This window comes from Thalassophryne amazonica, chromosome 6 (assembly GCF_902500255.1).
Source record: "Thalassophryne amazonica chromosome 6, fThaAma1.1, whole genome shotgun sequence".
Classification (NCBI taxonomy): domain Eukaryota; kingdom Metazoa; phylum Chordata; class Actinopteri; order Batrachoidiformes; family Batrachoididae; genus Thalassophryne; species Thalassophryne amazonica.
The window spans coordinates 95,380,284-95,408,079 of record NC_047108.1 but is presented as its reverse complement, the minus strand read 5'-3'; the positions used below and the strand labels follow the sequence as shown (position 1 = coordinate 95,408,079).

The window sequence follows — 27,796 nt, the reverse complement described above, 5'->3', positions numbered from 1 at the left end:
TTTCCTCCATAAATACTTTTGAATCAGACTGTGAAATGATTCCTTAGACATGACTCCTACATCCTCAGTATGAAAATACTGTCTCAGTTTCTGCAGCAAACACAGGAAAAGAGGATAAATCTGCTCCCAATAACATTTTATTCAACAATATACAGTATGTACCCCGCCTCATGACTTGTGACTGCAGGGATAGGCTGCAGCCCCCATGAACCCTGACTGAAGTAGGTGGGTTTAGAAAACTATACAGTTTGAAAATGTGACCCCAAAAGTTTGTTGCGCTACATCAAAGTGTGTCCATAATGCCAGAACACAAAGTAATGAAAATCTCAGCAGTTAATGTTTGTCTTAAAAATAATGATGCACCCTGTTTACATCACAGGTCAAATATGAAGAACAAACAAAAAATTTGCTTTCATTGTAAAGCTGATATGTGCCATGTATGACCTTGCATTGTTACGTGGCTGACAGAAAACTGCCCATAATGCACCTTCAGCAGATTCCAAAAGAAGCTATTGCTCTCTTTTAAAGACACTTTTATTTTTTAAGGATACTGTTTTGATAACCATTGTCATGGTACCAAAAAGCAAGCTAGCACCTCCTGACCATCAGAGCCAAATAATTTCTGTTGTCATCTGCAGAGTAGTGTCATTTCAGGCCCTCAGGTTCCTCCAGACCAGAATGTGTGAGTAGCTCTCCATTCCAAAGTCCAAATGCCGGGCAGAGAGGAGCCTTGAATTGGGTCCGGATGGTGTGAATAATCTTGGGATTCTCAACGTCAACCAGCCTCAGAAGGCCGGCTTCGTAGTCGAGCAGGATGCCTACACGGTCTGGTTTCCCCACCAGTGACAGAGGGACCATTGTGTTGTTGGTCATTGCAAACCATTTGCGCTGAGCGTAGCCAAACACCCACGAGGAAGTGTTGGTACCAATACAGTCCTCCCGGGACATCAGTGCCTCAGCTACACCAACACGAAACTCTTGGGACTTTTTGACTGTCACCTCCCAGTAGTGTCGCCCACTTATGATCTTCTCCGTGCCAAACACGACCGCCCAGTCTCGGAAACGCTCGGGGTTGTCCTGTACGTGGGTGGGGTCCAAACCCAGCATTCGGTAGATAACGCCGGTGTCTTTCTTGAAAAGGTCCAGACTGCTGTGGGCTGTTCTCTCATCAAGCTTGAACTGAAAGCCTACAGCAAATAACAAAATGAAAAAACATTTAATGTCCTGTAATAACTACAGAAATGCCAAATTCATTATCGCTCATTCAGACTTCAGACAGATACTCAAGAAACATACAGGTTTTACACAGGATTAATTATTACATTGCAGAAACATCAGATACGAATGACTGACTTCAATTGGACTTATAAAAATCTGCTTTTCGTGTGCTTTAACAGCTGCTGGATTATTGAAAACACACAAGAGCCTCCATTTCATCAATGAAAATGGAACGTCTGACAAATCTTGTAACTTTCCGACTCAGAAAGTTCAAAAGCAGAGCCAAACTTGTGTACTGGTTGGCCAAGTGTGCAGAGGCGTCACTGAAGACCCAGAGATTTTTTTTCTGCTGCTTGTCCTATCCTCTTTGCAGAACATGTTAATTAACATGCAGCTCAAGTGAAACTATCTGGGTCTTCAAGTGTTAATTGGCACATTCCAAAGAAACAATAGGCTGCTTTTCTCTGCTGACACCTGTGTCAGCCTCCATATGGAGGCTATAAAGGGCTTTCACAGTGGCGTATTCGTAGAGCTGCTCATTACAGCGTATCATCTACGCTGTAATGAGCAGCTCTCTGCCCACTTCACGAGGAGTTTTTCTCAATACGTAGCAGTATGTTGAGGGCTACGTGCATAGGACGGAAGAAATTAAACCTGTTTAATTTTCTTCGGCGCACAGCACAGCATGAAGTCGTGCTACTGTCTGCTATTGTGCCCATGCTTCAACACGGTACTGTGCGCCGCTTCACATCTCCCTGTTGTTCTTCTGGAGCTATAAATACTGCAGGATCATTGCTTCACTTTATCATACTGGACTAATTATATATGAGGACTGTTTCACTGTGTCGCATCGTTTCATAAAAGCGCTCGCGCTCTCTCTCTCTGACAGAGAGAGAGCGAGAGAGAGAGGTTTTATTTTGAGGACTTAAACCCGCTATCTCTCCTCTATCAGACTCTTTAAAATAAAATAAAACCGCTCTCTCTCTCTCTGTGTGTGTCGAATCAGAGCTGCGACTCTTTAAAATAAACGCGTACACGCTGCATGTTGGTGCGCTCATCAAACACCCTGATCGATCAGTCTGATCAAAGCTGAAAAGTGCTGTGACTCTTTAAAATAAACACGCACTCGCTGCATAAAAAAATAGATATATAATAATAATGTTAAATGACTGTTTTTGAGCCGCACCACACCATGCAGTAGAGAACAGAGCGCACTTCCACAGAGGCAGAAAATAGCACTGAAACTGGTGCAGCATGGCACACGCGACTGTGTGCACACATTAAAACGCGAACACACGCAGCTGCAAGTATGAACGAACACTGTTAAAGGCTGAGTACGCGCGTATTTCGGCCGTATTTAAATGAAACAACGCTGCAATGAGCAGCTCTACGAATACGCCACTGTGAAAGCCCCTTTACAAAGCACACAGGGACTCAGCTCATTTATATAACACAGAGAGGAGGCTGGTTGTATGCTAAAATTTTGGGGGCTTTTCACTGCAAATGCATGCATCAAAGTCATGCAAGTGTCAGCGCACCTTTAAAGCCCCTTTCACACCGGGCCCACTTTGAGTTGCATCGTGCGGCGTCATGACGAAGCCACGTGGAAGCAACCCAGTGCCGAGACGATGTAACTCAATGCCACAACAGCGTGAGGGACGCAAAGGACGAAGCAAACTGGACGCCAAAAATTAAACGTTAAATTTTTTCTGCTTCCTGTGCTTGACGCAGAAATGAAGTGGTTTCAGCGCAAGTCAGGACAACGCAATGGTACTCAACGTGACTAGAAGCCACACCCTCACAATACAACGTTACCCAATGGCAATTTATGATTCCTGATGTGTGCCATTGTACCTGCAGGATTGTTTTTTATACCATGTACATAATGCCGTAAAACTACACGCTCAAAAAGAGCACAGAAAAAAAAACCCTGCTGATTGCAGCCTGATTGCTGCTGCAGCTCCGCGCTCTTAAATTCTCTCACAAAACTGTTTAAAAAAAGTCCATAAAAGTCCTGCTTACAGACTGATTGCCAGAGACAGGACATGTCCACATCCAGTAAAAAGTCCGGACATCTCCAGTCCACTCAGGGACGATTTGTTTGCGCGCGCACATGTGAACAATTAAAAGAAAAAAAAAAGCTGTCTGGCTGCTGCAGTTCCTCGCTCTCCACTTAAACTTTCTCATCATTGTGTTAAATAAAGGACAAAAAAGTCCTGCTCACAGACTGACTGCCAGAGACAGGACATGTCCACATTTACACACAGACTTTTTGTTCGCGCGTGTATGTGCGCAGCTCGCAGTCGTAGGAAGAAAGATAAATTATAACAGAACTCAGAGTGCAGACCTGCAGCGCAGCACAAGAACAAATATAAACTAGAAGTGAAATCAGAGTGCACAGTGTGCCTGCAGCCAAACTGTGCACTCTGATTTCTCTGTGCAGAGGACCTGCAGGCTGCGTTCTCACCTCCTCTCTGCCCCCCTGCTGCGCGCACCTGACGCAGATATTCCTGCGTCGTCATGACGCCACAGGAAGCAACCCGAAGCAGCCCCGGTGTGAAAGGGGTTCAAGTCTGTTCTCTGGGCCTACAAGTGTTAAATCAGATGTTTCACTTCCAGGCGTGTGGCCAACTTTAACCACATTACTATTTCTTCTGCAGGTAGGCACAACAACTTGTTTAACTTTGTTGACAGCACTGAACCTCAGGTATAGAAACGGTCTGGGAGGTCTGATATGAACTCAAATGAAGTACGTGATAAGTTTTAGATTAGGGCTAAAAGTATTTACTTATTAATGTGCAATATAAGCCAGAATGCACATTAGTATTCTTAACATTGTTGAAATCGGCATCATCTATTTGCCCAATTTACTTTACTGCCTTAGCTTTTTATCGTGTTACTGACAAGCATGTGCCAGGGTGCAGTGTTGTTATAAGATAAGAAAGCCTTTATTCAGCCCTCAATGGGGAAATTTCAGTGTCACATCACAGCATCACAATAGACAGAAGGGCATACAATAAAACAAACAAGTATCTCTTAAAAAACAAGAACTAAAGAAGCACTGAGTGCCGGGTAAAGCTAAGGCTACCACTGTTCAGTTCAATGCTGCACTGCCGGGATGTGAGAGTGATCATATAAAATTACTTCACCGTGAAATGTACGATAAGTTACTCTGATATTTACAATATGGACAGGTTAAACTATAGTAGGTAAAGTGACTTGAGTTTGCACCATAAGTTAAATTATTGCACCTAATAAATACAGCAGGTAATGACATGATTATTGTCCTGGTTGCTATGGTTACTACAGTACTAGCATTGTTCATTGTACAGTCTGACAGCAGCCGGGAGAAATGATCTGTGGAATCTCTCCCTCACACAGCGAGGGTGGATGAGTCTGTCACTGAAACTGCTCTCCAGAGCAGACAGAACGTCCTGCAGGGGGTGACACTCGTGGTCCAGCATAGATGTAAGTTTAGCCAGGACCCTCCTGTCCCCCACCTCCTGCACAGAGTCCAGAGGACAGCCCAGGACAGAGCAGGATTTCCTGATGATCTTATCCAGTCTTGTCCTGTCCCTCTCTGTGATGCTGCTGCTCCAGCAGACCACACCGTACAGGATGGCTGATGCCACCATAGAGTCATAGAAGGTCCTCAGGAGTGGCCCCCTCACTCCAAAACACCTCAGCCTCCTCAGGAGGTAGAGGTGGCTCTGACCCTTCCTGTAAAGTGCGTCCGTGTTGTGAGTCCAGTCCAGTTTGTTGTTCAGATGAACACCCAGGTACTTCTATGAGTCCACTCTCTCAATGTCCCTTCCCTGGATGTTCACTGGGGGGAGTGTAGAGGGGCGGCGTCTGAAGTCCACCACCATCTCCTTGGTCTTCCCCGTGTTGATGAGGAGGTGGTTCCTCTGACACTACTCCACAAAGTCCTGTGTTAGTCCTCTGTACTTCGCGTCATCGTCGTCCATAATGAGTCCTATGAGGGTGGAGTCATCGGAGAACTTCTGCAGGACACAGCTGTCCATGTTGTGTTTGAAGTCTGCAGTGTAAAGAATGAAGAGGAAGGGCGCGAGGACCGTCCCCTGGGGGGCCCCCACACTGCAGGTCAGGAGGTCAGACACACAGTTCTTGGTCCTCACAAACTGGGGCCGGTTTGTGAGGTAGTCCAGGACCCACTCAGCAAGATCCTCGTCCACTCCTGCAATCACCAGCTTGTCCCTCAGGAGCTGCGGCTGGATGGTGTTGAAAGCGCTGGAGAAGTCAAAGAAAAGAATCCTCACAGCGCTTCCAGGCCTCTCTAGGTGGGACAGCGAGCAGTGCAGCAGGGAGATGATGGCGTCCTCCACTCCTTTGCTGGGCCGGTAAGCAAACTGCTGTGGGTCCATAGCAGAGCTCACCGTGGAGCGGATGTGACACAGAACGAGGCGCTCTAGGGCCTTCATCAGGTGGGGGATGTAAGTGCCACTGGCCTGAAGCTGTTGAGGTCCTTGAACCTCAGTCCTTATAAGAATTTTCAGAGGCAAATGACTATCATGTTATTCTGTGTATGACTAACATCCTTCAGCATTAACACCAAAAAAGATATTTAACAATTAAAGTGCATAAAATGAAGAACAGCAAATTCACACAACTGAGGAACTGCAGAAATCAAATCAAATCAATTTTATTTATATAGCGCCAAATCACAACAAACAGTTGCCCCAAGGCGCTTTATATTGTAAGGCAAGGCCATAAAATAATTACGGAAAAACCCCAACGGTCAAAACGACCCCCTGTGAGCAAGCACTTGGCGACAGTGGGAAGGAAAAACTCCCTTTTAACAGGAAGAAACCTCCAGCAGAACCAGGCTCAGGGAGGGGCAGTCTTCTGCTGGGACTGGTTGGGGCTGAGGGAGAGAACCAGGAAAAAGACATGCTGTGGAGGGGAGCAGAGATCAATCACTAATGATTAAATGCAGAGTGGTGCATACAGAGCAAAAAGAGAAAGAAACACTCAGTGCATCATGGGAACCCCCCAGCAGTCTAAGTCTATAGCAGCATAACTAAGGGATGGTTCAGGGTCACCTGATCCAGCCCTAACTATAGGCTTTAGCAAAAAGGAAAGTTTTAAGCCTAGTCTTAAAAGTAGAGAGGGTGTCTCTCTCCCTGATCTGAATTGGGAGCTGGTTCCACAGGAGAGGAGCCTGAAAGCTGAAGGCTCTGCCTCCCATTCTACTCTTACAAACCCTAGGAACTACAAGTAAGCCTGCAGTCTGAGAGCGAAGCGCTCTATTGGGGTGATATGGTACTATGAGGTCCCTAAGATAAGATGGGACCTGATTATTCAAAACCTTATAAGTAAGAAGAAGAATTTTAAATTCTATTCTAGAATTAACAGGAAGCCAATGAAGAGAGGCCAATATGGGTGAGATATGCTCTCTCCTTCTAGTCCCTGTCAGTACTCTAGCTGCAGCATTTTGAATTAACTGAAGGCTTTTCAGGGAACTTTTAGGACAACCTGATAATAATGAATTACAATAGTCCAGCCTAGAGGAAATAAATGCATGAATTAGTTTTTCAGCATCACTCTGAGACAAGACCTTTCTAATTTTAGAGATATTGCGCAAATGCAAAAAAGCAGTCCTACATATTTGTTTAATATGCACACTGAATGACATATCCTGATCAAAAATGACTCCAGGATTTCTCACAGTATTACTAGAGGTCAGGGTAATGCCATCCAGAGTAAGGATCTGGTTAGACAGCATGTTTCTAAGATTTGTGGGGCCAAGTACAATAACTTCAGTTTTATCTGAGTTTAAAAGCAGGAAATTAGAGGTCATCCATGTCTTTATGTCTGTAAGACAATCCTGCAGTTTAGCTAATTGGTGTGTGTCCTCTGGCTTCATGGATAGATAAAGCTGAGTATCATCTGCGTAACAATGAAAATTTAAGCAATGCTGTCTAATAATACTGCCTAAGGGAAACATGTATAAAGTGAATAAAATTGATCCTAGCACAGAACCTTGTGGAACTCCATAATTAACCTTAGTCTGTGAAGAAGATTCCCCATTTACATGAACAAATTGTAATCTATTAGATAAATATGATTCAAACCACCGCAGCACAGTGCCTTTAATACCTATGGCATGCTCTAATCTCTGTAATAAAATTTTATGGTCAACAGTATCAAAAGCAGCACTGAGGTCTAACACAACAAGCACAGAGATGAGTCCACTGTCTGAGGCCATAAGAAGATCATTTGTAACCTTCACTAATGCTGTTTCTGTACTATGATGAATTCTAAAACCTGACTGAAACTCTTCAAATAGACCATTCCTCTGCAGATGATCAGTTAGCTGTTTTACAACTACCCTTTCAAGAATTTTTGAGAGAAAAGGAAGGTTGGAGATTGGCCTATAATTAGTTAAGATAGCTGGGTCAAGTGATGGCTTTTTAAGTAATGGTTTAATTACTGCCACCTTAAAAGCCTGTGGTACATAGCCAACTAATAAGTAGGAATGGGGTCTAATAGACATGTTGATGGTTTGGAGGAAGTAACTAATGAAAATAACTCAGACAGAACAATCGGAGAGAAAGAGTCTAACCAAATACCGGCATCACTGAAAGCAGCCAAAGATAACGATATGTCTTTGGGATGGTTATGAGTAATTTTTTCTCTAATAGTTAAAATTTTATTAGCAAAGAAAGTCATGAAGTCATTACTAGTTAAAGTTAAAGGAATACTCGGCTCAATAGAGCTCTGACTCTTTGTCAGCCTGGCTACAGTGCTGAAAAGAATTCTGGGGTTGTTCTTATTTTCTTCAATTAGTGATGAGTAGTAAGATGTCCTAGCTTTACGGAGGGCTTTTTTATAGAGCAACAGACTCTTTTTCCAGGCTAAGTGAAGATCTTCTAAATTAGTGAGACGCCATTTCCTCTCCAACTTACGGGTTATCTGCTTTAAGCTGCGAGTTTGTGAGTTATACCACAAAGTCAGGCACTTCTGATTTAAGGCTCTCTTTTTCAGAGGAGCTACAGCATCCAAAGTTGTCTTCAATGAGGATGTGAAACTACTGACGAGATACTCTATCTCACTCACAGAGTTTAGGTAGCTACTCTGCACTGTGTTGGTATATGGCATCAGAGAACATAAAGAAGGAATCATATCCTTAAACCTAGTTACAGCGCTTTCTGAAAGACTTCTAGTGTAATGAAACTTATTCCCCACTGCTGGGTAGTCCATCAGAGTAAATGTAAATGTCATTAACAAATGATCAGACAGAAAGGAGTTTTCAGGGAATACTGTTAAGTCTTCAATTTCCATACCATTAAGTCAGAACAAGATCTAAGGTATGATTAAAGTGGTGGGTGGACTCATTTACATTTTGAGCAAAGCCAACTGAGTCTAATAATAGATTAAATGCAGTGTTGAGGCTGTCATTCTCAGCATCTGTGTGGATGTTAAAATCGCCCACTATAATTATCTTATCTGAGCTAAGCACTAAGTCAGACAAAGGTCTGAAAATTCACAGAGAAACTCACAGTAACGACCAGGTGGACGATAGATAATAACAAATAAAACTGGTGTTTGGGACTTCCAATTTGGATGGACAAGACTAAGAGTCAAGCTTTCAAATGAATTAAAGCTCTGTCTGGGTTTTGGATTAATTAATAAGCTGGAAGATTGCTGCTAATCCTCCGCCTCGGCCCGTGCTACGAGCGTTCTGGCAGTTAGTGTGACTCGGGGGTGTTGACTCATTTAAACTAACATATTCATCCTGCTGTAACCAGGTTTCTGTAAGGCAGAATAAATCAATATGTTGATCAATTATTATATCATTTACTAACAGGGACTTCGAAGAGAGAGACCTAATGTTTAATAGACCACATTTAACTGTTTTAGTCTGTGGTGCAGTTGAAGGTGCTATATTATTTTTTCCTTTTTGAATTTTTATGCTTAAATAGATTTTTGCTGGTTATTGGTGGTCTGGGAGCAGGCACCGTCTCTACGGGGATGGGGTAATGATGAGATGGCAAGGGGAGAGAAGCTGCAGAGAGGTGTGCTACAACTCTGCTTCCTGGTCCCAACCCTGGATAGTCACGGTTTGGAGGATTTAAGAAAATTGGCCAGATTTCTAGAAATGAGAGCTGCTCCATCCAAAGTGGGATGGATGCCGTCTCTCCTAACAAGACCAGGTTTTCCCCAGAAGCTTTGCCAATTATCTATGAAGCCCACCTCATTTTTGGGACACCACTCAGACAGCCAGCAATTCAAGGAGCACATGCGGCTAAACATGTCACTCCCGGTCCGATTGGGGAGGGGCCCAGAGAAAACTACAGAGTCCGACATTGTTTTTGCAAAGTTACACACCGATTCAATGTTAATTTTAGTGACCTCCGATTGGCGTAACCGGGTGTCATTACTGCCGACGTGCATTACAATCTTACCAAATTTACGCTTAGCCTTAGCCAGCAGTTTCAAATTTCCTTCAGTGTCGCCTGCTCTGGCCCCCGGAAGACAATTGACTATGGTTGCTGGTGTCGCTAACTTCACATTTCTCAAAACAGAGTCGCCAATAACCAGAGTTTGATCCTCGGCGGGTGTGTCACCGAGTGGGGAAAACGGTTAGAAATGTGAACGGGTTGGTGGTGTACACGGGGCTTCTGTTTAGGGCTACGCTTCCTCCTCACAGTCAGCCAGTCGGCCTGCTTTCCCGGCTGCTCGGGATCTGCTGGAAGGGAACTAACGGCGGCTAAGCTACCTTGGTCCGCACCGACTACAGGGGCCTGGCTAGCTGTAGAATTTTCCACGGTGCGGAGCCGAGTCTCCAATTCGCCCAGCCTGGCCTCCAAAGCTACGAATAAGCTACACTTATTACAAGTACCATTACTGCTAAAGGAGGCTGAGGAATAACTAAACATTTCACACCCAGAGCAGAAAAGTGCGGGAGAGACAGGAGAAGCCGCCATGCTAAACCGGCTAAGAGCTAGTAGCTGCGCTAAAATAGCGGATTCCTAAAAACCACAAAGTGAATAATGTGTCCTAAGTGATTTTTCCGGTCAGGCTGGGATTTGAACAGAGGATCCAATGGGTCTCAAGCCCAACACTTAACCACTAGATCATCACCTCCTGTTTGACATTTTTTGCTTGATAACGAAGTAAAAAAAACTATTGGCAAAAAAGAGTCAGTTAGCAACACAGTGAAAATATTAATAACTTTATATTCAGTGTTGTGATGTGTTACAGTAAGATTAGTGAGGATAAACTGCTGACACTTTCACTGGCGTGTCCTCAATGTTCTTAGGGAGTGTACAGTAGTCAGGTGGAGTGTTAACTTCGTGTGCATACGCTCAAAAGGTTGGATTTTTAGTAAGTCTTTTTGTTGTAGTTCATTAAATTCTCCTTACATCCCAACAGAACTCAAACGCTGATGCCAAAAATAATAAAATCTGTTATCTGTGGCAGCCTCAGTCAAATAAAGTATTTGTATAAGTTATGATGTAGCTGATAAAATGCACACAGACTCAGAGCTATTTTAGCCATAAACGTGACGTAACCTCAGGTGCTGTCTGAAGGTCATGCCACGTATCCACTTCATGAATTACAGCAGGACACAGTCAATCTGGGCTGGGTGTTTTTGGTCTCCAAATGTAATATGGCTTTAATATGTTTTTAATATGGAGCTCAAATCAAATTAATGTATTCTGTGATCAACGTAAGTCCGTCACCGCCTCTTTGTAACCCGTGGTGTATACTATACATATATATATATATAAATACTATACAAATAATGAATGTTTATGAGTTCAATGGTATAAATATTTCATGAGGTGAAAGCTGGAACAAACCATTCAACGAGGTGAAGCCGAGTTGAATGGTATATTGAAAGAATGGAAAAACATTCATTATTTGTTTTATATAATAGCTAAAATAGATCCTTGTCATTTGATATATTAATTTAGTAAGGATTAAACAACGAGAAACCTTTCATTATACTGTTTGAATGCATGATGCGGAGTCTAAAACACCACGAAGTGCATTCAAACCGTATAATGCACGGCTTTGAGTTGTTTAATCCACTTATCCTATGGTCCCACACAGTAAGCTAACACACAAATATTTATTTAAGTTAACTTTTTTCATGTTCTCTTCTTCTTTCCCATCTTCAATCTTGTCCAGTTCGTCCGATGTTAAATCTTTATGCTGTTGCTTTTGCTGTTCTTGTTTGTTCTCCTCCTCTTTCCATTCCTCAAACGTTTTATTTTGGCCAAAAATATTAAAATTCACTTGGAAATCCATGTTTTATCGTGTTTCTGTCATTCACCTGTCAAAACACAGCTGATCTGCGCCAACTGATTTGCGCGTTGCTATGGTGACTGACCAGAGCGGAGCGGTATTACAGTGACTCAACTCGCCGAACTACGTGTGCGTATACATGAAAATAATGCACGCCAGTTAGACATGGAATTCTCACTGACCATGGTATAATAAATTATAAACAACAGAACAACTTCCTCAGTGCAGCGAAAAAAAAAAAAAAAAAAAAAAAAAAAAATCACATCAGAAATTAGTCCAGCTTTTCATTCTGACTTCCTCCTAACAGACGGCTTACAGTGCAGTGGATTTGTTTTGCGTGCGCAGAGTGCAATGGTACCAAATTTGCATCCTAATGGAACCAAATTGCACTCCAAATGCAATGCAGCACAAATGGGACGAATAATCCATGTCACGTAACATACAAAGCACCAATCAAATGACAAGGATCCACTCAGCCATTATATAAAAAAAACATTGCATACATCTCAATAAGACTGAATAATAATGAATACATATGTGAAAGTGGTGTCTCTGATTTCACTCCTGTTGTGTTCACACACAGAGCCATGTAGAATTATTGGTCCACTGTGTGGCGCTGCAGTCTTTTTTATCTACAGGAAAACACTCTTGCACCACCAGAAGCCAGCTGCCAGTAGCTTAGCTTAGCTGTCAGTTTAGCTCTGCTTGGTCCACGTCTGGCTGTCCTGTAAACAGTGACCACACCTCACAACGTTCTGTCCAAATGTGATCACAGAAGCGCCTTCCTCAGTGGGACTGTGTGCCGCATGTAACATCTTAGCTTAGCATGATGTGACGTGATTAGTGCTGGGTCAAAAAGATCGATTCACCGATTTTAAATCTATTCTCATTTTAATTCCCACAGATCGATCCATACATCCAAAGATCGATTTATACGAGGTCTGTTAGAAAAGTATCGGACCTTTTTATTTTTTTCAAAAACCATATAGATTTGAATCACGTGTGATTGCATCAGCCAAGCTTGAACCTTCGTGCGCATGCTTGAGTTTTTTCACGCCTGTCAGTTGCGTCATTCGCCTGTGAGCAGGCTTTGTGTGAGCACTGGTCCACCCCTCTCGTCAGATTTTTATTGCGAATAAATGTCTGAACGATTTGGAGCTTTGCTGCATCAATTTTTTCCAGAAACTATGAGAGACCTCCAGGTGGACACCATTCGGAAAATTCTGTTGGCTTTCAGGGACGATTTTATGGGGATTACACAAATTAAGGAGTGCTCCAGCCGGTTTAAAGACCGCCCACAGCTGCTGAGAGTGCGCCACGCTCCGAGCGCCGATCAACAGGCTGAATCAACCAGCTCATTTCCAACGTGAAGGCTTTATTGATCCAGGACGTCTTAAGACTTACACAAAAATGGCAGGAGATGTGGACATCAGTACTTTTTCGGCACATTCCACTGTTACAGGAGTTTTTTTTCATGGAAAGAAAAGCGGACGGATGCGCCACCGTGCCGTTCATGGCGCGGCACAAAACCACCTCCGTGTTGGTCTCACAGGACGGCTTTGAGATGGCTTCCAGACGGCTGTCGGTGGGTTTTCAGTAGTGTGACTAACCGAGAAATTGTGGATGAGCTGGACATGACAGAACATGTCCTGTGAGGCTTCATCACTGCGTTGCTTTGCGCCATGCGGCTCCACCGCGACGCGCGGAATTCCTCCGCACGTCTGTCTCAATGTGCCGAAAAAGTGCTGATGTCCACGTCTTCCGCAATTCCTGTGCTAGACAGAGGACGTCCCGGATAGAACACAGCGTCCAGTTTGGAAATGAACGGCACATTCCACTGTTATAGGAGTTTTTGTCATTGAAAGAGGAGCAGAGGAATTCCGCGCGTCGCGGCGGTGCCGCATGGCACAAAGCAACACCGTGATGAAGCCTCACAGGACATGTTCTGTCATGTCCAGCTCATCCACAATTTCTCGGTTAGTCACACGACTGAAAACCCACCAACAGCCGTCTGAAAGCCATCTCAAAGCCGTCCTGTGAGACCAACACGGAGGTGGTTTTGTGCCGCGCCATGAACGGCACGGTGACGCATCCATCCGCTTTTCTTTCCATGAAAAAAACTCCTGTAACAGTGGAATGTGCCGAAAAAGTACTGATGTCCACGTCTCCTACCATTTTTGTGTAAGTCAGAAGACGTCCTGGATCAACAAAGCCTTCACGTTGGAAATGAGCTGGCTGATTCAGCCTGTCGATCGGCGTTCGGAGCGCGGCGCGCTCTCAGCAGCTGTGGGCGGTCTTTAAACCGGCTGGAGCACTCCTTAATTTGTGTAATCCCCATAAAATCGTCCCTGAAAGCCAACAGAATTTTCGGAATGGTGTCCACCTGGAGGTCTCTCATAGTTTCTGGAAAAAACTGATGCAGCAAAGCTCCAAATCGTTCAGACATTTATTCGCAATAAAAATCCGACGAGAGGGGTGGACCACTGCTCACACAAAGCCTGCTCGCAGGCGAATGACGCAACCGACAGGCGTGAAAAAACTCACGCATGCGCACGAAGTTTCAAGCTTGGCTGATGCAATCACACGTGATTCAAATCCCTATGGTTTTTGAAAAAAATAAAAAGGTCCGATACTTTTCTAAAAGACCTCGTATCAAAATGATACGCTGCAGTTGGGCTGTAGTGCTGTTTCTGAGGGCGCGTATTAGCCATTTAAAGATGTTAATCATGACTACCGGGACTGCTGTTGCGGGAAAGAAAAGAAAATCGTCCGCTGTTTAATTCACACAGTTTTTTTTTCCCGTTCCTCATAACGTACCATTTCCGTGGAACAGCGCACAAAGATTCTCTGGTGTGGACTGTGGAAGCCGCATTACCCCACTGCAGGATAACTTTTCTAATAGCCGCGTTCTCCTGCTGCAGCATGCCATTCAGCGAGTGCTGCAGGTGTGAATTGTGTAGAGGAGAACGGGGCCGTTATCTCACAGAAAATGTTTTAAATTTATACCTCTCTGAAACACTATTGCCTGCATTTTGAGGAAGAAATTTTGTGAAGTAGTATTAATATTAATATGTTGCTTAACTAGACAATCATGTAACAGCTGAAAAAACAGTTTTAATAACACTAACCCAAATCGATATCCAGTGGTGTGCACACTTCCGATAATCCGATAACAGATAATTATCGAAGATAATGTTTTCATTATCGGATTATCTTTTTAGATAAATTTAAAAACCATCATCGAACTAATTATCTTCCGATGAATTACCGTCCGATAACTTTTAGACCGATAACGTACTAAACTAAGATGAACAGTGAAAAACATTTTTAAAACTGTTAAAGCTGTTGAGACCTACCTGTTAAAAGTTTCCTAATAGGCATGTTGTTCTATCCTCTGCAAACAGAAACCACTCTATCGTCTGTAAGCAAAGGAGAACTGAAAAAAAAGTCATTTCCTTTAACACCATACTAATATAATCGCAATGTCACCAAGTCATCCAGAGGCATACATGTTTAACTTATGGTTCAAATTTTAACCACTCATTTTAGACAAGTTATTTAAAATTATTGTCATGTCTGAAGTTTATAAAGTGAAAATATCAGATATATGTTTTCGTTTTAAAGTAATGTGCTAATTTTTAAGGTTTTGTGAGCACATGCTGTGCCAGGCAGCAATGCATTATGGGTATCATAAGGTAATCTCAGACGTTCACGACAGGACAAATGCATTTCAGACACTCTGTTCAGAGTCCACAGATAACAGCATTAAACTCTAGTGCCTAAAACTCTCGTGAATATATTCTCTGGATTTATAGACGTTAGTGTATTTGCGTTTGTTAAATTCCACGCATCTTAAATGTAGCAGACACGGATTATCTGGAATTTTTTTTGACATTTTTTCAAGGCTGCTACTGCCATCTACTGGCCAGGAGTGTTCATGGCAGTATTAAACGTCTGGGTACATGGCTGCTCTCAAAGTGTTGGTATTGTCCATTGTCCAGGCGCTTTTTGTGTGCATATATTTGTTAACTTTGTATTCTAAAACTACGGTTAGAAGTAATTCCGACTCCTTATCGGTCCACACAAACGAGGTTGGCGCCATGTTTTTAGTTTTTGTGGAAGTGACGACAAGAGAATAAGGCTCCTGATTGGATAGAATTTTAATCAGTACCGCCACCCAAAGGTTTGGCAGACTAATTACAACACATTTATACGGTTCAATGTGGATGGATTTTTTTTTTAAACGACGTAGTGTGGATGAAGTTTTTTCCCCAAACTGAAAGGGTAAGATACTTGGTTTTACAAATACCCGACAATGTGTGTACATGGCCTTATGTCTGTGAAAGGCACTATATAAATAAATGTACTTACTTACTTACTAATATTGAGTGCACGTTTTACAACATCATAAAAATTTTAAAACATGCAATTGCGATGACACTTCCAGGGCTCTGTAAAAATGCTTGTTTTTACAACTAAAAATGGAATATTTTACAAAAGCACATTTATCTTTAAACCAACACACGACACATGTCACATTAACGTGTTGGTTTACATAATGGATTACTGAACCAATCACTGTTTAGCACTTTTACCCAGAATGCTTTGCAGTCTGTGTTTGTTACAAAACCTCAGAATTAATGCCTTATTCAACATTAAAAGATATATATTTTAACTTTGTACAAATGTCAGAATTGACATTAATGGAGTTATTCTATCAGTATTTTCAAAAAACCATAAGTTAGTATGACTTTATTTTTCAAGACCTCCGCCTGACCGGAGTGTTGAAATTGATAGGGAGCTGGCCCTATGGCTGCTCTCGGTGTGCTTCTGTGGTGGGAGCGCTGTTGTAAACAAGAGCTTCCAGCAGGGGCAGGATGTTGAAAGAAAAATGACTATGATAAATAAAGAGTTGATTTCATGGGTGCTCTCAGAATTTGTCTGTGGTGCTTCCTCCAGGGGGCAGTATGGTCAAACATTCTTGCTTATTCTTTAGGTCTTTTACCGCTTTTGATGCTTTCAAAAGTGATCGTGTTACAAATCAATTTCAGCTCTTTAGTAACTGCAAATGTCCCATAGACAACACCGGAATTTATCGGTTATCGATTATCTGTAACTTCCGATACATTTTTGGGTGGTTTATCTTTATCAAAGATAACTTTTCAGTTATCTTATTATCTGTTATCGAAGTTAATTTTTGGGTTATCTGTGCCCACCACTGTCGATATCTGATCGAATTAATCGATCCTGAATCTTAAGAATCAGAATGAAATCGATTCTTGAAATTTTAATCGATACCCAGCTCTAGATGCAATGCCACGGATCAAACCACAAAAGAATTTTGATCACATTCTGCGCCCATTACAAAGACATGGCTGCAAAATCAGAGGGTACGGATACTGGACTGGTCTGCCTGCACTCCAATGTGTGGAGAATTTTGAAACAAAAAAATGCAACATTTCAAATCAAATCAATTTAATTTATATAGCGCCAAATCACAACAAACAGTCGCCCCAAGGCGCTTCATATTGCAAGGCAAAAGCCATACAATAATCACAGAAAAACCCCAACGGTCAAAACGACCCCCTATGAGCAAGCACTTGGCGACAGTGGGAAGGAAAAACTCCCCCCTAACAGGAAGAAACCCCCAGCAGAACCAGGCTCAGGGAGGGGCAGTCCTCCGCTGGGACTGGTTGGGACTGAGGGAGAGAACCAGGAAAAAGACATGCTGTGGAGGGGAGCAGAGATCAATAACTAATGATTAAATGCAGAGTGGTGCATACAGAGCAAAAAGAGGTGAATAAAAAGAAACAGTGCATCATGGGAACCCCCCAGCAGTCTAAGTCTATAGCAGCATAACTAAGGGATGGTTCAGGGTCACTATAAGCTTTAGCAAAAACGAAAGTTTTAAGCCTAATCTTAAAAGTAGAGAGGGTGTCTGTCTCCCTGATCTGAATTGGGAGCTGGTTCCACAGGAGAGGAGCCTGAAAGCTGAAGGCTCTGTCTCCCATTCTACTCTTACAAACCCTAGGAACTACAAGTAAGCCTGCAGTCTGAGAGCGAAGCGCTCTATTGGGGTGATATGGTACTACGAGGTCCCTAAGATAAGATGGGACCTGATTATTAAGAAGAATTTTAAATTCTATTCTAGAATTAACAGGAAGCCAATGAAGAGAGGCCAATATGGGTGAGATATGCTCTCTCCTTCTAGTCCCCGTTAGGACTCTAGCTGCAGCATTTTGAATTAACTGAAGGCTTTTTAGGGAACTTTTAGGACAACCTGATAATAATGAATTACAATAGTCCAGCCTAGAGGAAATAAATGCATGAATTAGTTTTTCAGCATCACTCTGAGACAAGACCTTTCTAATTTTAAAGATATTGCGTAAATGCAAAAAAGCAGTCCTACATATTTGTTTAATATGCGCTTTGAATGACATATCCTGATCAAAAATGACTCCAGGATTTCTCACAGTATTACTAGAGGTCAGGGTAATGCCATCCAGAGTAAGGATCTGATTAGACACCATGTTTATAAGATTTGTGGGGCCAAGTACAATAACTTCAGTTTTATCTGAGTTTAAAAGCAGGAAATTAGAGGTCATCCATGTCTTTATGTCTGTAAGACAATCCTGCAGTTTAGCTAATTGGTGTGTGTCCTCTGGCTTCATGGATAGATAAAGCTGGGTATCATCTGCATAACAATGAAAATTTAAGCAATACCGTCTAATAATACTGCCTAAGGGAAGCATGTATAAAGTGAATAAAATTGGTCCTAGCACAGAACCTTGTGGAACTCCATAATTAACTTTAGTCTGTGAAGAAGATTCCCCATTTACATGAACAAATTGTAATCTATTAGACAAATATGATTCAAACCACCGCAGCGCAGTGCCTTTAATACCTATGGCATGCTCTAATCTCTGTAATAAAATTTTATGATTAACAGTATCAAAAGCAGCACTGAGGTCTAATAGAACAAGCACAGAGATGAGTCCACTGTCCGAGGCCATGAGAAGATCATTTGTAACCTTCACTAATGCTGTTTCTGTACTATGATGAATTCTAAAACCTGACTGAAACTCTTCAAATAGACCATTCCTCTGCAGATGATCAGTTAGCTGTTTTACAACTACCCTTTCAAGAATTTTTGAGAGAAAAGGAAGGTTGGAGATTGGCCTATAATTAGCTAAGATAGCTGGGTCAAGTGATGGCTTTTTAAGTAATGGTTTAATTACTGCCACCTTAAAAGCCTGTGGTACATAGCCAACTAATGAAGATAGATTGATCATATTTAAGATCGAAGCATTAATTAATGGTAGGGCTTCCTTGAGCAGCCTGGTAGGAATGGGGTCTAATAAACATGTTGATGGTTTGGATGAAGTAACTAATGAGAATAACTCAGACAGAACAATCGGAGAGAAAGAGTCTAACCAAATACCGGCATCACTGAAAGCAGCCAAAGATAACGATACGTCTTTGGGATGGTTATGAGTAATTTTTTCTCTAATAGTTAAAATTTTGTTAGCAAAGAAAGTCATGAAGTCATTACTAGTTAAAGTTAATGGAATACTCAGCTCAATAGAGCTCTGACTCTTTGTCAGCCTGGCTACAGTGCTGAAAAGAAACCTGGGGTTGTTCTTATTTTCTTCAATTAGTGATGAGTAGAAAGATGTCCTAGCTTTACGGAGGGCTTTTTTATAGAGCAACAGACTCTTTTTCCAGGCTAAGTGAAGATCTTCTAAATTAGTGAGACGCCATTTCCACTCCAACTTACGGGTTATCTGCTTTAAGCTACGAGTTTGTGAGTTATACCACGGAATCAGGCACTTCTGATTTAAAGCTCTCTTTTTCAGAGGAGCTACAGCATCCAAAGTTGTCTTCAATGAGGATGTAAAACTATTGACGAGATACTCTATCTCACTTACAGAGTTTAGGTAGCTACTCTGCACTGTGTTGTTATATGGCATTAGAGAACATAAAGAAGGAATCATATCCTTAAACCTAGTTACAGCGCTTTCTGAAAGACTTCTAGTGTAATGAAACTTATTCCCCACTCCCCAGTCCATCAGAGTAAATGTAAATGTTATTAAGAAATGATCAGACAGAAGGGAGTTTTCAGGGAATACTGTTAAGTCTTCTATTTCCATACCATAAGTCAGAACAAGATCTAAGATATGATTAAAGTGGTGGGTGGACTCATTTACATTTTGAGCAAAGCTAATAAGATAATAACAAATAAAACTGGTTTTTGGGACTTCCAATTTGGATGGACAAGACTAAGAGTCAAGCTTTCAAATGAATTAAAGCTCTGTCTGGGTTTTTGATTAATTAATAAGCTGGAATGGAAGATTGCTGCTAATCCTCTGCCTCGGCCCGTGCTACGAGCATTCTGACAGTTAGTGTGACTCGGGGGTGTTGACTCATTTAAACTAACATATTCATCCTGCTGTAACCAGGTTTCTGTAAGGCAGAATAAATCAATATGTTGATCAATTATTATATCATTTACCAACAGGGACTTAGAAGAGAGAGACCTAATGTTTAATAGACCACATTTAACTGTTTTAGTCTGTGGTGCAGTTGAAGGTGCTATATTATTTTTTCTTTTTGAATTTTTATGCTTAAATAGATTTTTGCTGGTTAATGGTAGTCTGGGAGCAGGCACCGTCTCTACGGGGATGGGGTAATGAGGGGATGGCAGGGGGAGAGAACCTGCAGAGAGGTGTGTAAGACTACAACTCTGTTGAACATTTAAATTTGCATTTTCCATACCATCCCAACTTTTTGTGATTTCGATTTCATTTCGATCGTGATGTCGATTTGGGGTTGTAGTAAAGTCTTTTGGCTCAGGGTTGCCACAACAGATCAGATATGGATCTGCATGTTGATTTGGTAGATGTTTTATGTTGGATGCCCTTCCTGACCCAACTCCAAATTACATGGGGAATAGGTACAGGTGGTCTTGAAGAATACAAGAGGAGTTGGCCCAGTGCAAACTTGGCCCGGAGCTATTACAGCCCAGGGGAGAATCCAGTCCTGAGGAGAACTTGGCCCCTATAAGATGTCATTTAAATGCAAAGTCCGAAACAGTGTGTGAATGTGAACGAGAGACAATCAGACAAGAATGTGACTGTGTGAATGTGTGTGAATGTGAATACTTTACATAATCCATGCAGATCTGGTTACCCAGTTGGAACACACAAACACATGATACAATAGGTGTAATGTATTTTATTTTATTTATTTATTTATTTTTTTTGTATTTCAGCAACGCTGATTGCTGAAATTAATATTTTGTTTCCTCAAGCGAAATACAGAAATATAGGACACATAAAAGGTGTGATGTGATGATAACAGACCCGGTTCTCCTGTGGGACCGAGATCTCTGGTTTACTGTCTTGAACCAGGAACCTTCTGTTTTGAAAGCATGAACACTAACCGCCTGAGCATCACAACGACACCAACAATATAGAAGGAAATATATTTCAACATTGAGTAACAATAACAATATTAGGATCCTTTTAAAAATGCATTATTCGTTAATAAATGGAACAAAAGGAAAGCTGTGGATGTGTTTTTTGGAGCTTTGAGTTGAGCATCTCTCAGCTTTATCATGTTCAGCCGTCAGGGTGCAGTTAGTTTGTTGTTGAAATCAATAATACAGTGAAAATAAATGTTAGGACATTAATCAGGAGCTGCCACTGCTGTGAGCTAAAGCTAACAAAAAGTTTATAAACTCACCGCTAGCAGCCGGAGTGGACCTGAAGCACCTCCTCTGAGTTACTGACTGACAGAACACCGACCGTCCTCTGGATGACTGACAGAACACCGACCGTCCTCCCAGGAGACACAGACGAGCTGCTCTAACGGACATCGCCATGTTGGAATGTCCCACCTCTCACGTGGTCCAACCTCTTCTTCTGTTGATGGAAATGTGGCAGCCGGCAGCCCTCTGCCGCCACCTGCAGGCTTCCATTGGAACACTCCGGCATATCAGCACCATGGAGAGCATCCTCAGCTGCTCTGTAAACCTGTCATTAATAACATAACATTTATTTCTGTGAACTCTCAAAAAAATGTGAATATTTTCTGGTTTCTTGACTTGTTTCTTTACTACTCTCTGACAATAAATTGAATATTTTTTGTGTTGCAGGCACCATTTTCTGCCATTTTATGGATCAAACAATTAATCAAATCAAGAAAGTATTTGCCACATTGTTCTGTAAGGAAATAATTGTGTTACAACTTTAATTATGCGTATGAAGTGGTGAGATCTTGGAGCGTGCACTGGTCCCACAGGTAAGTGTGTCCACCTCAGTATGGACCGGTCTTAGGTCCTGGATGGCAACCACCCAGGCAGAAGACGTGGGTGGTCTTCATGTGCATTGCAGATTATCAAGATGACAGCACGTCTTCTTTCACCATAAATTTATTTGGCAAGATTTGGTAGAACATTTCATTTCATTTCATTTTATTTGTGCAAGCTCAGCACACAATTACATTATGCTCATTAAGCAGAGATGTTTGTACCAGATTATAGCTGCAACAGCTAATAGATAGAAAAGATAACAGAACAATACTTTGTGTCTTACAAGACCGTTTAACAGAATAGTTTTTGCCTGAATACTGTGACCACTGACAGGTGAACTGAGTAGCATTGATGATCTCATTGCCATGGCACCTATCAGTGGGTGAGATATAAATAGGCAGCAAGTTAACATTTTGTCCTTGAAGTTAATGTGTTTGGAAGCAGGAATAATGGGGGCGCATCAAGATATGAGTGACTTTGACAAAGGTTTAAAATGTGACAGCTGGAGAACTGCACTGGAGAATCTCCATTCAATTCAATTCGATTTGTTTAATTTATATAGCACCAAATCACAACAAAGTTGCCTCAAGTCACTTCACACAAGTAAGGTCTAACCTTACCAATCCCCAGAGCAAGCACACAGGCGACAGTGGTAAGGAAAACTCCCTCTGAGGAAGAAACCTAAAGCAGACCAGACTCAAAGGGGTGACCCTCTGCTTGGGCCCTGCTACCGACACAAATTACAAAACAATTCACAAAACGAATATGCAGGAAATGTTGCCGGTACACAAGACAGGAGGGTTTCAGAAACAGACACCACACCCATCTCTGGATGGAGCCAAAACTGCAGCTCTAGTGGGATGTTCTCTGTCTGCAGTGGTCAGTACCTCAACACCAAAGGTGGTCCAAGGAAGGAGAACAGGTGAACCTGCAGCACAGACCTCATACCGAAATGGGCCATTGTAATGATGGAAGTGAGGCAGGCACACTGAAAATTCAACTAAGGCTAAAAATGGTATAATCCACTTCAGTGTCTGAATTTTAATTACAAAGTTGTTTGAATATGGAAAATATATTTACAATTACAGACAAGAATGATAAATGATCATTTGAAGGGTTTAACTCTGGTTCCTGACCCTCTGTAAGTTCCCCTGTATGTTGCATCATAGAGTTAAGACATTATTTAAAAACCAACTCGAAGGCAGGCAGAGAGAGCACCTATACCTCCACAGAGGCACATATCCCCCATCACCAAAATGCCCTCGTTCACTTGCATTGAATAATTTATCTATATGATCACAAAATTTAATCAATATTTGAGCTCAACATTGGTATATCTGTAACATTCTTCTGGATTCTGGATCCAGAATATGTTTTGAATGGATTCAAATTACATTATTCATCTGCTCACAAAATGTTATTGAACTTTATTATTCATGATTTTTTTTTTAAATTAAATGTTCCTGAGAGCTTAAGCCATCTTCTGGATCCTGGATTCAAAATATGTTCTGAATGAAATTATAAATAAAATCCCTCCCTTTCTAGGACATTATCCATTTGTTCACCAAATTTCATCAACATCTCATAACCTTTTGAATTAAATGTTGTTATGTGCCAAACATGCATCTGGATCTCAGTTCCAGGACATATTCTGGAACATCTACAAAACTGAAATGCTTATTTTACAGAACATTATCTCTCTGCTCACCAAATTTCATTGAAATTTGTTCATTACTTTTTGAGGTATCCTGCTACACTCCTTAAGAGATGGGGTTAGTTTGCATAATTCAAATTGACCTTGATTGGAATAAGCCAGTAAAGATAATAAATGAATGTTGAGATTTTAGTAAGTTGATTACTTACACGATGAATTGCAATCTGTAATTGATTGTAACTTAAGATGAATAAGTTAATACTGTAAAAATAAAGTTAAAGCACCTCCAAATCTAAGATCATGGTCCTGTGTCGGAAAATGGTGGACTGTCTCCTCTGGGTCACAGGAGGGTTACTGCCCCAAGCGGAGGAATTGAAGTATCTTGGGGTCTTGTTTCACGAGTGGAGGTAAATTGGAGTGTGACAATGACAGACAGATTGGGGTGGTGTCTGAAATCTTATGGATGCTGTACCGGACCGTCATGGTGAAGAAGGAGCTGAGCTGCAAGGCAAGGCTCTCAATTCAATTTATTTCAGTTTATTTCATTTATATAGCACCAAATCATAACAAAGCTGCCTCAAGGCGCTTCACACAAGTAAGGTCTAACCTTACTAACCCAAAGAGCAAGAACACAGGCGACAGTGGTGAGGAAAAACTCCCTCTGATGATTTGAGGAAGAAACCTCAAGCAGACCAGACTCATAGGGGTGACCCTCTGCTTGGGCCATGCTACCAACTACACACACACACACACACACACACACATATATATATATATATATATTAGTGGTGGGCATAGATTATTTTTTTAATCTAGATTAAAATGGCTCATTCAGAATATGCGTGCTACCTAAGTAATGACTGTCACCCAGAAGAAAGAGTGGACTTCTTCCAGAAACTGTCTGTGGCCGGGACGGAGCTGGCAGTGCTGAGCCGCTCACAACGGGCAGAGAGAGGCAGCAGCCAGCCGACGCGCGTAGAGCGGTCAGCGGATGAAACTCTTTTAAAAAAAACAAACACACTGCTTTGCTTTAAATGGACAGTAAGCTATTTTAGAGGATCAGCGTGGACCGCCTTTTTCCTAAAAGGCTTTATTTCCCTGTTTGTTGCATTGGAAAGCTGTAGCTTTTATGCTAATTTGATTAGCGCTTGCGCTACTTCTTCTTCTGTTTGTTTTTCTGGGGACATTACAGCGTCACACACAGGCCTGGCATATGTACTACAACGTTAAACGACGCTTTGAGGCACAGACCCAGCTCCCAGCCCAACTTTGAGAATAGATTAACGGAAGAGTCTCACATTATCGCAGCACGTTAACGCCGATAACGGCCCACCACCAATATATATATATATATATATAAAATGAGTCAAATTTTTTTTAATCTTTCTAATACTAACCCTACCCCTTCCCCTAACCATAACCTCCCCAAACCCCCCGCAGCACTTTTAAGTTTGTGTACCCCTCACAGAATGTATTAGAATAAATTTGTGCTCCCCTTACGAAAATGTTGCACTTTTCGTGACAATATCACGAACCTATAGATTAACATATATTTAGTGATGCTGAATTGTGACATGCTGTGAGATATGATCTATCTATCTATCTATCTGTCTATAGATAGATAGACATACACACACAAATAGACAGACAGACAGACAGACAGACAGACAGACAGACAGACAGATAGATAGATAGATAGATAGATAGATAGATAGATAGATAGATAGATAGATAGATAGATAGATAGATAGATAGTCCTAAAATGTAACAGAAAAATCAAAATAATTCAACGTGCTTTTGAACGTACACTACAGTTGACCGGAGCTCACAGTGTGTGTGCGTGTGTGTGTGTGAGAGAGAGAGAGAGAGAGAGAGAGAGAGAGAGAGAGAGAGAGAGAGAGAGAGAGAGAGATAGTCCTCCTCACGACTCCTACCGACCGGAATATCCGTCTGATCCCAAACACGTTTCCAGGATCCAGAGCGGAAAATCTCCTGAGCAGCAGATGTGCGGATCGGAAGCGACGTGGAGCCGCAGAGGAACTCTTAATAAAACGAGCTGAAGTGTCAAAAGGATTTGTCTCTCTTCTCGCTCGGTGGCTTTCACCGGGTTGGCAGGAAGGACGCGCGCTTCACTGGACTAATGTAATAACCGACCGGCAGCGCCATGAAACTCTTTTAAAATCTCCTTTGATTCACAGTTTGCTGCCACCTGAGAAAAGTGTGACCGAACGCCGCTTTCACATCCGCGCGTTTCCGTCAAAAATGTCAAACTCCCACCACACAAACCGTGCTCGTGTCACTTTGGGTTTTGAGGATCTGAACCCTCGGTCTCCATGAGGGATGGCGGATGAGGGATCGGTTCCTTTGCGGCTGGTCGGACGGATCCGGACCGGACCCGCTGCAGGTGAATGAACAGGTTTCATCCGCAACAACAAGTGGAATAATAATAATAATAATTACTAATCGGTGCACTGCTGCTCGAGATGGATCTGAAAGTGGAAGCAGAGGACATGGACTCAAACCAGCCTCCCCCCATCGAAGTTTTTGCTCACAGTTCCACGCTGCACGGAATCTCGCACATCTTCACCTACGAGCGCTTCTGCATCAAACGCTGCCTGTGGCTTGTCTTTTTCCTCGGATCGCTCACCTTCTTGTTGTTCGTGTGCGTGGACCGGATCCACTTCTACCTCGAGTACCCCCACGTCACCAAACTGGACGAGATCGTCACCCCGACTATGACGTTTCCTGCTGTCACTTTTTGCAACCTGAACGCGTTCCGTTTCAGTCGCGTGACGCGCAACGACCTGTACCACGCGGGAGAGCTGCTGGCCCTGCTCAACCAGAGGTTTGTCCCTGCTCTCCATCTATTCTGCTGTGCAGCACATTATTAAACTTTGCAAGTTTTACAGGCTGTGCAGCTGTTAAGCAACCCACCATGCAACATATGGTTGTTTGCAACTTCCAGACAGTCTGGATTGTCAAAATCCTGCAGTCTATGGTGGCTGAGAGACATTTACAACCCCTGGCAATAATTATGGAATCACCGGCCTAGGAGGATGTTCATTCAGTTGTTTAATTTTGTAGAAAAAAAGCAGATCACAGACATGACACAAAACTAAAGTCATTTCAAATGGCAACTTTCTGGCTTTAAGAAACACTATAAGAAATCAAGAAAAAAAATTGTGGCAGTCAGTAACGGTTACTTTTTTAGACCAAGCAGAGGGGAAAAAATGGACTCACTCAATTCTGAGGAATAAATTATGGAATCACCCTGTAAATTTTCATCCCCAAAACTAACACCTGCATCAAATCAGATCTGCTCGTTAGTCTGCATCTAAAAAGGAGTGATCACACTGGGAGAGCTGTTGCACCAAGTGGACTGACATGAATCATGGCTCCAACACGAGAGATGTCAATTGAAACAAAGGAGAGGATTATCAAACTCTTAAAAGAGGGTAAATCATCACGCAATGTTGCAAAAGATGTTGGTTGTTCACTGTCAGCTGTGTCTAAACTTTGGACCAAATACAAACAACATGGGAAGGTTGTTAAAGGCAAACATACTGGTAGACCAAGGAAGACAACAAAGCATCAAGACAGAAAACTTAAAGCAATATGTTTCAAAAATCAAAAATGCACAACAAAACAAATGAGGAACGAATGGGAGAAAACTGGAGTCAACGTCTGTGACCGAACTGTAAGAAACCACCTAAAGGAAATGGGATTTACATAGAGAAAAGCTAAACGAAAGCCATCATTAACACCTAAACAGAAAAAAACAAGGTTACAGTGGGCTAAGGAAAAGCAATCGTGGACTGTGGATGACTGGATGAAAGTCATATTCAGTGATGAATCTCGAATCTGCATTGGGCAAGGCGATGATGCTGGAACTTTTGTTTGGTGCCGTTCCAATGAGATTTATAAAGATGACTGCCTGAAGAGAACATGTAAATTTCCACAGTCATTGATGATATGGGGCTGCATGTCAGGTAAAGGCACTGGGGAGATGGCTGTCATTACATCATCAATAAATGCACAAGTTTACATTGATATTTTGGACACTTTTCTTATCCCATCAATTGAAAGGATGTTTGGGGATGATGAAATCATTTTTTTCATCTTGCCATAGAGCAAAAACTGTGAAAACATTCCTTGCAAAAAGACACATAGGGTCAATGTCATGGCCTGCAAATAGTCCGGATCTTAATCCAATTGAAAATCTTTGGTGGAAGTTGAAGAAAATGGTCCATGACAAGGCTCCAACCTGCAAAGCTGATCCGGCAACAGCAATCAGAGAAAGTTGGAGCCAGATTGATGAAGAATACTGTTTGTCA

The 27,796-nt window shown here is 42.0% G+C and overlaps 2 protein-coding genes across 3 annotated transcripts in view; one reads left to right on the top strand and one right to left on the bottom strand.

The window, feature by feature from the left end:
- On the bottom strand, positions 1 to 26,233 carry spryd4 (SPRY domain containing 4). Its single transcript, XM_034172846.1, has 3 exons — positions 26,110 to 26,233; positions 21,241 to 21,522; positions 1 to 1,187 (listed from the first exon to the last, which is right to left on the bottom strand). The coding sequence occupies exons 2-3, from the start codon at positions 21,377 to 21,379 to the stop codon at positions 646 to 648; spliced, it is 681 nt and encodes a 226-aa protein (XP_034028737.1). The 5' UTR covers positions 21,380 to 21,522; positions 26,110 to 26,233; the 3' UTR covers positions 1 to 645.
- LOC117512684 (acid-sensing ion channel 1-like) overlaps positions 25,701 to 27,796 on the top strand; it is a 144,118-nt gene continuing 142,022 nt past the window's right edge. The window contains exon 1 of one of the 2 annotated variants that reach the window (XM_034172844.1): positions 25,701 to 26,307. In XM_034172844.1, coding sequence (XP_034028735.1) covers positions 25,946 to 26,307 — 362 coding nt within the window. In that variant the 5' untranslated portion in view covers positions 25,701 to 25,945. The remainder of the gene's footprint in view (positions 26,308 to 27,796) is intronic. The other variant, XM_034172845.1, reaches the window with a different exon arrangement.

What these genes read in the sequence shown, in the direction of transcription:
- spryd4 (XM_034172846.1), bottom strand. Translation starts at nt 21,379, where the DNA reads ATGGCGATGTCCGTTAGAGCAGCTCGTCTGTGTCTCCTGGGAGGACGG. An exon ending in GTCCACTCCGGCTGCTAGCG is followed by an intron (nt 1,188 to 21,240) that starts GTGAGTTTATAA and finishes TATTTGCTGTAG; the next exon opens with GCTTTCAGTTCAAGCTTGAT.